A 13399-nucleotide genomic window follows, 5' to 3' on the forward strand; every position below is an offset into this window, starting at 1 on the left:
GAAAGCTCTCGTTTGGAGGGAGAGTCCTTCCAAGACCTCCTCCGATCTGAAGGAGAGGAGCTTCTATTTGGAGAAGAGTCATAAATTCCAGGAATGAGTCTCCGACTCCTGCCTCCTGGCTCTTGACTCTTGCCTCCTGACTCCTGCCTCCTGGCTCCTGACTCCTGCCTCCTGACTCCGGACTCCTGCCTCCTGACTCCGGACTCCTGGCTCCTGCCTCCTGACTCCTGCCTCTTGCCTCCTGACTCCTGCCTCTTGACTCCTGACTCCTGCCTCTTGCCTCCTGGCTCTTGCCTCCTGGCTCCTGCCTCCTGCCTGGATGACTCCACACTCCTGGCTCTTGGCTCTTGCCTCCTGGTTGACTCCTCACTCCTGGCTCTTGGCTCCTGCCTCCTGGGTGACTCCTCACTCCTGCCGGTGCAGACATCTGATCGGTTCATTCCCCACGTTCGTACAGGGAAGCCTCTCACCTCGAGTAGGCGCATCGATTCCTGGCGGCAGATACCTCCATACGTCTGGAGGATCTTTTGATCGGAAGGGAAGAGTCTTTCCTTCTAGGAGGCTCCTTTGAAAGAACTCCTACAAAAGACGAAATCTGTTCTTGCATAGCCATCATGAACCTCTTCGTAACCTCCTCTTTATCCTCTTCGGGAGGAGGGGAAGGAGGAGGGGAGGAGTCCATAGCCTCCACCTCCTGACTCCTTCTCACTCTGGTTGAAAGAATGGCTCTTCTTGCCTTCTTAACTCCCGAAGGAGACTCCTCAGGGAAGTTTTCTGGGCTCGAATCAATCGTCGGAGCCTTCCAACTCCTCTTGAGTGGTCGAGATCGATCTGAATCCCTCCAATCACGTCTCGGAGATGAAGATCCCGACGACGAAAAACACTCACGCAGGACGCTTTTGCAATAGCGATCCTTGGCAGTCTGGGGTGTCACAGAAACCGCCGAAGGGACACCTGATCGGTGGGGATTCTCACAACCTCCTTTCGGTTTTTCGACATTCTTTTCTCCTCTGGGCATGTGAGCTTGGAAGAGGTCTAGACCTAGGAGCGTTGCGGAGCCGACCAGATGCCCCCTCCACTACACTGGGGACACTCATATCACTGTCCACTGAAAAATCACTAGCCTTACCTTGTATGGCAGCCATTTTGTTTTCCATCAACTTGAAGGCTGCTTTTAGATCTGCAAGTTCTTTCGCTGAATCTACAGGTTCTGCAATAGGAGAAGGGGCTGCAATGGAAGGAGAAGTAGCAATACTTACCCTTGGGGAAGATCCCAAGCTAGGAATTAGTTCAGATCTCGAACTACTTAAACTTCTATAAGAAGCCTTCCTCACTCTTTCTCTCTCTAACTTTTTCAAATAATTAGTTAGATTCTTCCATTCGTTCTCACTCAAATTCTCACATTCCTTGCAAGTATTAGTAAAAGAACATTCATACTCCCTGCAACCCTTGCATACAGTGTGAGGGTCTACCGAAGCTTTCGGCAACCTCACCTTACAGCCTACATTCACACAACGTCTCACAACCATTCCAGAGTCAGACATTTTTAAAAAAAAAATCCAAAATCAAGTCCACAAAACAGTCCACAAAAGCGTATGCCAATCCAACAATCCAGATACGTCACCAAAAGTCGGTCAAGAAGATCAATCGCCGGTGAAAAAAGAAAAACCAATCGAGAGGAACCAACAACAATGTTGATGGCCCGGGCGACAGAAGAATTCTGCTTAGAAAACGGGAATGGTTCCTAGTCCTGCCACCCAGGGCAGGGCGGTAGATCACCTGACCTACCGGTAGCGTGTGCCGCGAAATTTGAAATTCTATCGGAGACGACGGAGTCTATAGCTAAGTATATATCTGGCAGGGAAGTTGAATGTATAAAACCAAGCACATATCTGACAAGAGGGTTTATGTACGTTAAAATTTAAATATTTTAAGGATCAGTCTTTGCTCCAAGACCCAGAACTGTATCTGCTGATACAAATGGACCTAGAGAGAAGCACTTCTCATAAGTCACTTTCACATCCTTCAGGTAATGAGACGCAAACACTGAATTGCACCTCCAATAAGTAGTCTCAATGATATTTCTAAGAGACATATTCTTTTGGAACGCCAGGGACGTTGCTACTGCCCTCACCTCATGGGTCTTAACCTTTAGAAGACCGAAGGATTCCTCCGAGCAGTTCTTGTGTGCGTCAGTAATTACGCTTCTCACAAAGAAGGCCAAGGCGTTTTTGGACATGAGTCTTTTGGGGTTCTTCACAGCACACCAAAGACCTTGTTGACAACCTCCCATCTGTTTCTTTCTCTCTAAATAAAATTTAAGAGCTCTCACTGGACAGAGAGACCTCTCTGTCTCTCTGCCTACGAGGTTAGATAGGCCTTTTACCTCAAAGCTTCTGGGCCAAGGTTTTGATGGGTTCTCGTTTTTCGCCAGAAACAAAGTCTGGAACGAGCAGATAGCAGCATCTCCTTTGAATCCCACTGTGGAGTCCAGAGCGTGCAATTCGCTCGTCCTCTTGGCTGTAGCGAGAGACAACAGGAATAAGCATTTCCTAGTGACGTCGCGGAAGGAAGCCAGATGTAGAGGCTCGAATTTATCTGAGGAAAGGAATTTCAGGACCACGTCCAGATTCCAACTAGGCGTTCTAGGCTGCTGATTTTGAGTTTCAAAGGAACCTAATCAAATCATGTAGATCCTTGTTATCTGCAATTTCTAGCCCTCGATTCCTGAATACTGAAGACAGCATGCTTCTGTATCCCTTGATTGTTGACACGGATAGGTGCGATTCCTCTCTCAGAAAGAGGAGGAAATCGGCAATGTTAACTATAGAGGTACTGGAGGAGGACAGCTTCTGACTCTTACACCACCTCCTAAAGACTTCCCACTTCGATTGGTATACTCTTCTCGTCGAAGATCTGCGGGCTCGAGCGATAGCGCCTGCAGCCTTGCGAGAAAAACCCCTCGCTCTGACAAGTCTTTCGATAGTCAAAAGGCAGTCAGAGCGAGACCGGAGTTTGTGATGAAACCTCTCGAAGTGGGGTTTGTCTGAGTAGATCTGCTCTGCTTGGAAGAGATCTGGGGAAGTCCACTATCCACTCCAGTACCTCCGTGAACCATTCTTGGGCTGGCCAAAACCCAAAATGGGCTATTAGGGTCAACTTCGTGCTCTTTGAAGCTACGAACTTCCTGAGTACTTCCCCCAGGATCTTAAACGGGGGAAAGGCGTAGGCGTCTAAACCCGACCAATCCAGGAGAAACGCGTCTATTGCAAAGGCTCTTGGATCTTCCACTAGAGAGCAAAAGATCTCTACTCTTTTGGAGAGGAACGTCGCAAACAGGTCTATGTGAGGTCTCCCCCACAGGGACCAAAGACTTTGGCACACTTCTGCGTGTAGAGTCCACTCTGTGGGAAGGACCTGATTCCTCCTGCTTAGTCTGTCCGCTCTCACATTCTTTATCCCTTGCACAAATCTTGTGAGGAGAGTTATGCCTCTTTCCTCTGTCCAGGTTAACAGGTCTTTTGTTAACTGATAGAGGGAGAAAGAGTGCGTCCCTCCTTGCTTGCGCATGTAAGCCAGAGCCGTGGTGTTGTCCGAGTTTATCTGTATCACCCCGCCTCTGACTATCTCCTCGAAGAACCTTAAGGCTAGGTGTATGGCCACTAGTTCCTTGTCAATTTGATGTGCCAGGACACCTGTTCCTTTGTCCAGGTGCCTGACACCTCCCTTGCTTCCTAGCGTCGCTCCCCATCCCGACTCCGAAGCGTCGGAAAATAACACTTGGTCTGGGTTCTGCAGGGCAAGCGACGCGCCTTCGTTCTTCTGAAGAGGAAGGATCCACCACTTCAAGTGATCTTTTATCTCTTGTGGAACCGGGAAGGTGTCTGAGAGTTGTCCCGTCTTCCAACTCCACACCCCTTTCAGGAAAAACATAAGAGGGCAAAGGTGAAGCCTCCCCAGAGAGAAGAACTTTTCTAGCGAGGACAGAGTCCCTAAAAGGCTCAGATAATACCTCGCTGAACTGCTCTTTCTCTCTAAGAAGTTCGAGATTCTCTCTCGCGAAGAAATACTCGAAAACCCTGAGAATCCATCTGAATCCCCAGATAGACCAAGTTCTGGCTGGGGATCAGCTGCGACTTCTCGAGGTTCACGAGTAATCCCAGCGATTCTATCATCTTTCTTGTTATTAATAAGTCCTCCAAGCACTGAATCTCCGACTTGGCCCTGATCAGCCAGTCGTCTAAGTAGAGGGAGATGTTTATTCCCTCTAGGTGAAGCCATCTCGCTACATTCGCCATCAGGTTGGTGAAGACCTGTGGAGCTGTAGACAGGCCGAAACACAGAGCCCTGAATTGAAAAATCTTGTCTCCTATCATAAATCGAAGATATTTCTTTGACAAATGGTGAATGGGAACGTGGAAATATGCATCTTGCAAGTCCAGAGAGACCATCCAATCTCCTGGACAAAGAGCAGACATTACTGAGGCGGACGTTTCCATACGGAACTTCTTTTTCTGAACAAAGCGGTTCAGAGCGCTTACGTCCAGTACTGGTCTCCACCCCCCCGATGCCTTTGGTACTAGAAAAAGGCGATTGTAAAATCCCGGGGAGTGTGGATCCTGCACAAGTTCGATGGCCTCCTTTTCCCACATTTGTTCCACCATTTGAAGGAGAGTCTTTCTCATTACAGGGTCTCTGTACCTCGCTGACAGTTCCGAGGCGTAGATGTTAGGGGAGGACTGTCCTCGAAGGGGATTACGTATCCTTTCTTAGGACTGAAACTGACCAAGGGTCGGCTCCCCTTTTTGCCCAGACTCCTGCAAAGTTCAGGAGTCTGGCGCCCACTGGTGCTTGAAGGATCATCAAGTCATTTTGTCTTCTTGAAAGGTCTGAAGGAAGACCTTCCTCTCTTATCAGAGCTCTTCTTTCGGTGGGCTATGGGGGACGCGCCGCCTGCACCTCACTCCACGAAAGGGCTGCTGAGGAGGACGAGAGTCCTTTTTATTCGTAGACACTACAGGACGACTCTTCTTGGATGTTTGTACAAGTAGGTCTTGTGTCGCCTTCTCAGTTAGCGAGCGAGATATATCCTTCACTAACTGAGAAGGAAACAGATGATCTGACAGAGGGCGGGGCGAAAACAATAACGCTCGGATGTCCTCTGGCTCGGAGGAAAACCGCTTTTGATAACAGGGATCCATAGACTGATCTCTTCTTCAGAAGACCAGCACCAAATAGGGAAGCAACTTCTCCCGAACCGTCTTGTACTGCCTTGTCCATGCAAGACAGGACGCTATGGAGAATCTCTGGGTTCTTAAGAAACTCCGGGTCTTTAGATTTATTAGCCAGAACTCCGAGTGACCAATCCAGAAAATTGAACACCTCTAAAGTGACGAAAAGTCCCTTTAGAAAGTGGTTCAACTCCGAAATGCTCCACGTAGATCTGACCGATCCTAAAGAGTGACGTCTGGAGGCATCCACTAAATTGGCAAAGTCCGCATCTGCCGAAGCAGGAAGAGAAAGACCCATAGTCTCTCCTGTCCCATACCAAATACCTCTCTTTCCATGGAGTTTGGAAGGAGGCATGCAGAATACTGTCTTTCCCAACTCTTTCTTAGTGCCCATCCAAGAATCTAAAGATTGGAGGGCCTTCTTCATGGAAATCGCAGGTTTCATTTTCAGAAAGGCCGAGGATTTCACAGTAGCCGAGCTCGAAAAGAGAGAATGAGGAGAAGGAGGAGCCGCCGGACTAAGAGAGTCTCCAAACTCTTGTAGTAACAAGGAGGCCTAAGATCTATAGTTGAGAGTCCTTCATTTGCAGGAAGCTCGTCATCAGACAAATCGTCCAAACCTCGATCAGACGAAGGAGAAAGCTCTTGTTTGGAGGAAGAGTCTTTCCAAGACCTCCTACGATCTGAAGGAGGGGAGCTTCTGTTTGGAGAAGAGTCATAAATTCCAGAAATGAGTCTATTCGTATCTTGCCTCATGGAAGAACTCCGACTCCTGCCTACTGGCTCTTGACTCTTGACTCCTGACTCCTGCCTCCTGGCTCCTGACTCCTGCCTCCTGACTCCGGACTCCTGCCTCCTGACTCCTGCATCTTGACTCCTGACTCCTGCCTCTTGCCTCCTGGCTCTTGCCTCCTGGCTCCTGCCTCTTGCCTGGGTGACTCCTCACTCCTGACTCTTGGCTCCTGCCTGCTGGGAGACTCTTCGCTCCTGGTTCTTGGCTCCCGCCTCCTGGGTGACTCCTCACTCATGGCCGGTGCCAGACGCCTGATCGGCTCACTCCGTAAGGTTGACTCCACGTTCTTACAAGAAGCCTCACCTCGAGTAGGAGCATCGATCCTGGCGGCAGGTACCTCCACACCTGGAGGACCTTTTGATAGGAAGGGAAGTGTCTTTCCTTCTAGGAGGCTCCTTTGAAAGTACTCCTACTAAAGACAAAATCTGCTCCTGCATAGAAACCAGAAACCTCTTAGTAACCTCCTCTTTATCCTCTTCGGGAGGAGGAGAAGGAGGAGGGGAGGAGTCCATGGCCTCCACCTCCTGACTCCTTCTAACTCTGGGTGACGGAATGGCTCTTCTTGCCTTCTTAACTCCAACGAGGAGATCCCTCAGGGAAGTTTTCCGGGCTCGAGTCAATAGTCGGAGCCTTCCAGCTCCTCTTCAGTGGTCGCGAGCGATCTGAATCCCTCCAATCACGTCTCGGAGACGAAGATCCCGACGAAGAAAAACAATCACGCAGGACGCTTTTGCAATAGCGATCCTTGGCAGTCTGGGGTGTCACAGAAACCGCCGAAGGGACACCTGATCGGTGGGGATTCTCCACAACCTCCTTTCGGTTTTCGACATTCCTTCTCCTCTGGGCATGTGAGCTTGGAAGAGGTCTAGACCTAGGAGCGTTGCGGAGCCGACCAGATGCCCCCTCCACTACACTGGGGACACTCACATCACTGTCCACTGAAAAATCACTAGCCTTACCTTGCAGGGCAGCCATTTTGTTTTCCATTAACTTGAAGGCCGCTTTTAGATCCGCAAGTTCTTTCGCTGAATCTACAGGTTCTGCAATAGGAGAAGGGGCTGAAATGGAAGGAGAAGTAGCAATACTTACCCTTGGGGAAGATCCCAAGCTAGGAATTAGTTCATTAGATCTCGAACTACTTAAACTTCTAGAAGAAGCCTTCCTCACTCTTTCTCTTTCTAACTTTTTCAAATAATTAGTTAGATTCTCACTCAAATTCTCATCAATTCTCACATTCCTTGCAAGTATTAGTGAAAGAACATTCATACTCCCTGCAACCCTTGCATACAGTGTGAGGGTCTACCGAAGCTTTCGGCAACCTAACCTTACAGCCTACATTCACACAACGTCTCACAACCATTCCAGCGTCAGACATTTTAAAGAAAAATCCAAAATCAAGTCCACAAAACAGTCCACAAAAGCGTATGCCAATCCAACAATCCAGATACGTCACCAAAAGTCGGTCAAGAAGATCAATTGCCGGTGAAAAAAGAAAAACCAATCGAGAGGAACCAACAACAATGTTGACGGTCCGGACGACAGAAGAATTCTGATTAGAAAACGGGAATGGTTCCTAGTCCTGCCACCCAGGGCAGGACGGTAGATCACCTGACCTACCGGTAGCGTGTGCCGCGAAATTTGAAATTCTGTCGGGGACGACGGAGTCTATAGCTAAGTATATATCTGGCAGGGAAGTTGAATGTATAAAATTAATATTTGCAAGATGTATTGTTGGAAAATAAGAAGTTTCAAAACTTTTCAACTACGAATCATATGATTATTATAATACGTAAAGCATTTTAAAATCTATTCCATATACCTTTAGACTAAAAGACTAGCTCTAACGTATTTTTTTTCCAGTGATATGTGAAATTAGAAGCAAGTTGGAGTTAAAAGAGATTTTTTGTCATATGGACACAACAAAGCACTCACGATTTTCTTACCCTCATTTCCAGACCAGGTAAAACTGTACTATCGTCAAAAGCCTGTGAAATGTCTGGGGAAACAGACGTGAACACTGGGTTGTACGATGTGGCACGAGTCATCCTTCTCCTCCAATTACGCCCCTTTTTCTTCTTGTAACGACTGGCATTGGCAGTCTTCAGTCTCTTGTGCACATCGCTGGCATTCAGAAGTCTCTTGCGCTTATCGCTGGCATTCTGAATTCTCTGGCGCACATCGTGTGCAATGGTCACCGGTACTTCTGATGCATTAAACAAGCTCTTCATTGTACTAAGAATGTTCTGGAAAAAGAGATTGTCACAAGTATTTCAAATACTAGATACAATTCAAGTAACATATCTAAAAGATAATAAATACAAGTTAAGTCCACTAAACTTGTTGCAGAGAATCCAAAAGTTTGATTAGACAGGACAAAAATATAGGATGCAGATTCAGAGAGAGAAAGAGTGAGAGGGGGCCCAACATTTCCAACTTTTATTGTTTTCTGTCATCGTTCTTGACACCTTCACTGTAACCCACTGTTAGCAAATATCCTAGTACACAACTTCTTGCTTGGTAAACATAGCTGACGTAGTTTTTTAAAGGAAGAAAGCTAAAAGCATTCCTTTCCAAGCCTGGTCCAGGAATGAACAGTAGCTACCCACTTGTGGATGCCACAACACCCAAGAGAAAAAGTGAATTTGACTGGTCACAACTGGAACACTGACAGGTCTAAGTGCTGAATTTAATCATTAGTGTCCCTAGATTTGCATCCACTGGAAATGAGAGAGGAGAACACTGAGTTATAAAGCTTGCAGCAATCGCAAACAGTGGTTGTGAGCAACATTTATTGCGTTTCCACACAGGAATATGAGGGGAAATTGTTAATAATAACATGCAGGCAAAAATCAAACAGGGGAAAACCCAACAAAGCACGGGAATGAAAGTGAGCACCATTATGACTCAAAAAGAAGCATCTACAATTCCATCTTGAAACAAAAAAAACAGGTTAATTATATGTACCTAAATCGTTTGGTGTCGCACAAACAAAAAAACGACATACTAACACGTGTAGATGAGGCACGCTCTAATCTTTATCTAATAATGTATAGGTGTTTATGTTATCAGGTGGTAACACTTACCTCTTTTTCACTGCAGTCTTTGGTTTTTTCTGAACGGGATCTCTTCAAGTTGGGATGTTGGTTACTCTTCTGAAGCAACTAGAAAACATACAAAAAATACAGAAAATGAATATAAATATAAGACATTATGATACTACACAGTATTGACAATATATAAAAAGCAAAGAAAATAATCACTATAATGCTTTAAATACACAGGAAAAATGATATTGTTATGATACAATAAAGTTTGTTCATACTTACCTGGCAGATATATATATAGCTGTATTTTCTGAAGTCCGACAGAATTTTAAAAACTTCCGACACACGCAGTGGTCGGCCAGGTGGTTAGTACCCATTCCCGCCGCTGGGAGGCGGGTATCAGGAACCATTCCCATTTTCTATTCATAATTTTTATTTCCACTGTCCCCTGAGGGGAGGTGGGTGGTACTTGATATTTATATATCTGCCAGGTAAGTATGAACAAACTTTATTGTATCATAACAATATCATTTTGTTCATGAAACTTACCTGTCAGATATATATATAGCTGAATCCCACCTTTGGAGGTGGGAAGGGACAGAATAGAAGGATTTTGGGAAACAAATGCATGCAGATGATTTACATCTTGGTTCCACCTGTTAGCATAGCTGGCTTCGTGGTTACTGCCACGTAAAAGTCTTTGCTTTGGTGCTACTAGAGTTGCCAGCGAGGTAGAGACCTATATAGCTGGTGCACTCCAAGATGATCTGTCAACAGGGGCGAGACCACGACGTGACTAGACCATATTGACCATACCATGAGGGCTAAGAAGTAAAATAAATATATATATATATAAATATATATATCACCACCTGACCAACCTAGCCAAAGTTAAGGTGTGTTAACTAAGGCTTAAGAGTTAAGAAGTCGCCGTTGTCGGCGACTCAACAACTAAATTAAGAGCTCTTCCTAACCATTTTCTACAGGATAGGATGAGTGGTACTTCTTGCCCCCAAGATTGTGTCTGCAGACACGTATGGCCCTAGCGAGCAGCAGATCTCATATGCCATCTTCACATCTCGCAGGGAGTGTGAAGTGAACACAGAGTTGCTTCGCTAAAACATGGTACTCAGGATGTTGCTGAGTGCCATGCTCTGTTGAAATGCTTCCGAGGCCGCGCCCTCACCTCGTGAGCATTCAGATAAAAAGATTTCAAATCTTTGTGCAAACACAATGAAGGAGCATTTTTGAAAGAACTCCTTAACACTAAAGCCAGGCTGTTCTTCGATATGGGCAAGTCTGGTCTTTTTCGGAACACTGCAGATTGCGAATGACTTCGACTTTCTTGAGTTTTATGTAGATAAAACTTGAGAGACCCGACAGGGCACAGGACTCTCTCTGGCTCCTGCCCACTAACTTGTGCCATCCTTGCTTCCAAGCTCCTGGCCCAAGGACAAAACTTTTGGGTTACCATTCTTAGGCCACAACGGAAGGGTTAGAGAGCACACCGCCTTGTGTTCTCTAAAGCCAAAACTTGTGACGATGGCTTAAAATCTCACTAACCCTCTTTGTCGTATCTAGGGTGGTTAGAAGAAGGCCTTCCTGATCACATGCAAGAAGTTAACAGGTAGGAGAGGTTCGAATGCTTTGACATCAAGAACTTCAGACTACGTCTAAGTTCCATATTGAAAGCTTCGATCTGGACATGCACAGTCAGTCCGTCTGTACTAAAGTCAGGTGACCGACCAGTTGACCAGTCAGACGAATCAAGGACAGCAAGGCTGTACCCTGAAGACCATAAGGCACTATTCTTCTTCGCTGAAGGATGAGTGTCTGGACTGCCTGGGCGATTCAATCTAAGCAAACCTTGGGGGTGTATCAACGCAACCCAACGTCGTCAGCGAATCAACTCCTGACTCGAGCTTCTGGTGCCAGGAGAAAGGAGCGAGGAGCAAAAAGGCGATTCAGTCCCGAAGGAAGAATGCCTGACAGTCCAACCTGGTCTCATGTTACACGATCATCGGGGGTGCTATAAACGCAACCGACTTCGTCAACAAGAAACTCAGGGCTACTATATGTCGCCTGATCTCGCACGAGTGTCTGACTCCGAGAAAACAGGTGAGACAAAAAGTAGATGATGAGCGAGGTTCGAGATTCCACAGAACTCAAAGATCGTGAAGGGCTTTGTTGTTTGACAGACGCAAATCTCTGAGCCCAAGGCGTCAAAACAACATATTTGCGTATTCTTTAATAGTTGTGACTGCCAGCTTATCCCCCCATTCTTCAGACGGAAATGGAAGACGGTAATCTTATTCCTGTCAACATCTCGATAGCCTGAACGTAGTCAGACTCAGAGCGGAGATGTATATAGGTAGTTATAGGTACCTTTCGAGTTAGAGTAGACCGACTCTCTCGGAAAAGGTCCTTGAAAGTGAACTAGGAAGTATGTGACCTCTGTGAATCCAGGATCCTGAAGGCCAACATGGGGTGGCGATCAGCGTCATTGTCGCTCCCTGTGACGTCATAAATCCTCTTATTACATTTCCTAAGAGATTGAAAAAAGGGGAAAAGAGACTAAATATCCATCCCCGTTCAATATCATAGGATGGCGTTAATGGTACCGATCCCGGATCGAGAATAAGGGAGCAGAAAAGAAGAAGCCTCTTCGTCCTCAACATATCGAAGAGAAGAATGAAAGGGCGTCCCTAAAGTCTCCACAACTCTCAACTTACTTCTAAAGAAAGATTCCACTCGGAAGTCAATAGTTGCTGCCGTCGATCTAGACGATTCGTACGGACTTCTGCAATCCTGTAACGAACCTCTAGAGGATCGTTACATTCTACGCCTGTTGTTATAATAGGCTTTCTCGTAAACTCGAACAGGGACCGAGAAGATACTTCTTAAGATATGAGAGAGCTGTGGAATATCAGAGTTGATCTGGACCACTGGTTCCCAAAACTCGTTACGAGGACTGGAGGGACTACCGAATCGCTTTTACTTCTTTCAGATTAAGATCCAAGACATCTGAAACCCTATCCAGATGTCCGGCACCTTCTTTCTATCACCTCAGGTGATAAACGCACTGAGAGATGTTCAGAATCATTCCTAGATCTTGAATAATATTTCAGTTTTCCCGGTAGGCGAAAACTGTGGTCTGAATTGCAGTCTATTCGGGGAAACAAACTTCTTCAGGAAGGAAATGGTCCCCAGCAAGCTCATCCATTCCCTCCCGAGTATGCTTACTTCCCTAATAAGGCTGCGCTTTGCCTAAGCAGGAGAGCATATAAAAGTGCAATGTTGCGGTAGACTCGTAGTTCTATACCGTGCGGTAACGAGCACCGAAAGGATTAAGAGATAACTCTGTTGAACATAGTAAGGCAAAACGAATGCAACGTTTATTCATTCACGTAAGAAATCCCCTCAATCTTAGGCTAAAGTCCGTGATTGTAGGGCAGAGATTACAGTTAGTCAGAATCAATCCCGCAGAGAGACGTAACCGCCAGCACAGAGATACGTTAGTCAGTCAATCCCGCAGGAGAGAAGACGTAACCTACCGCGCATGACAGCGCCCGATCTGTTACTGGCTCGGTTGGACTGGAGGACAGACACAGCGTGACAGCAGCAGCCAGCAGCTTACGAACGTCGTCTCTTAACTTTATGTCTGGGTTGCCAGCTACCCTATTCTACGAAGAAATAGGTCCGTTATTTTTGAGCAGAAAGACTCTCAAGCTGGTATATTTAAGCGAAACAGAAAACGCTAAATATATAGATGCGTTTGTGTCGTCAGAACACTACCATACAACGGTAAAAGATAAATCGGAAACTCCTGAAGGCTGCAGGGAGTAACGATTAAATTGTCCCCTTAAAATATACAAATTAGACCTCTCGGTTGCCATCCGAAGAGGTAACTACAGCAAGCGTATATGACTTGAACCAACCAGAAGTAAAATAACGCAAGGCAAAATATGAAATTATATCACAATAAAGTTTGTTCATACTTACCTGGCAGACATTATATATAGCTGAATTCGGAAATACAGCTACATACATATCTGACAGGCAAGTTTCATGAACAAAACTTAAGAGAATCGAAGCAGTCAGCTCAAGCTTCTTATGTTACTGGACATAAGCGTTCATTGACGTAGTCTACAAGTCTATTTTTTGTACGAGTCTGCGAATGACGAATGAGAGCTCTTCCGAATCTTGTCAATAAGAGCTTATTCGCTTACGCAATATCAAGTTAATGAGATTGTTTGTCAATGAGAACTTTAACCCATTTACGGGACAAAGAGATATTTTGTCAATGAGGGATACCCACTTACTTGACAAAA

The 13399-nt window shown here is 46.0% G+C and overlaps 1 protein-coding gene across 1 annotated transcript in view; it reads right to left on the reverse strand.

Moving 5' to 3' along the window:
• Positions 1 to 13399, reverse strand: part of LOC135205112 (uncharacterized) — a 298672-nt gene that overhangs the window by 256086 nt on the left and 29187 nt on the right. The window contains exons 10-11 of the mRNA XM_064235457.1: positions 9108 to 9185; positions 7968 to 8267 (exon numbers count right to left, since the gene is read on the reverse strand). Coding sequence (XP_064091527.1) covers positions 7968 to 8267; positions 9108 to 9185 — 378 coding nt within the window. The remainder of the gene's footprint in view (positions 1 to 7967; positions 8268 to 9107; positions 9186 to 13399) is intronic.

The sequence above is a fragment of the Macrobrachium nipponense genome, chromosome 48 (genome assembly GCF_015104395.2).
Source record: "Macrobrachium nipponense isolate FS-2020 chromosome 48, ASM1510439v2, whole genome shotgun sequence".
In the NCBI taxonomy this organism is placed as follows: domain Eukaryota; kingdom Metazoa; phylum Arthropoda; class Malacostraca; order Decapoda; family Palaemonidae; genus Macrobrachium; species Macrobrachium nipponense.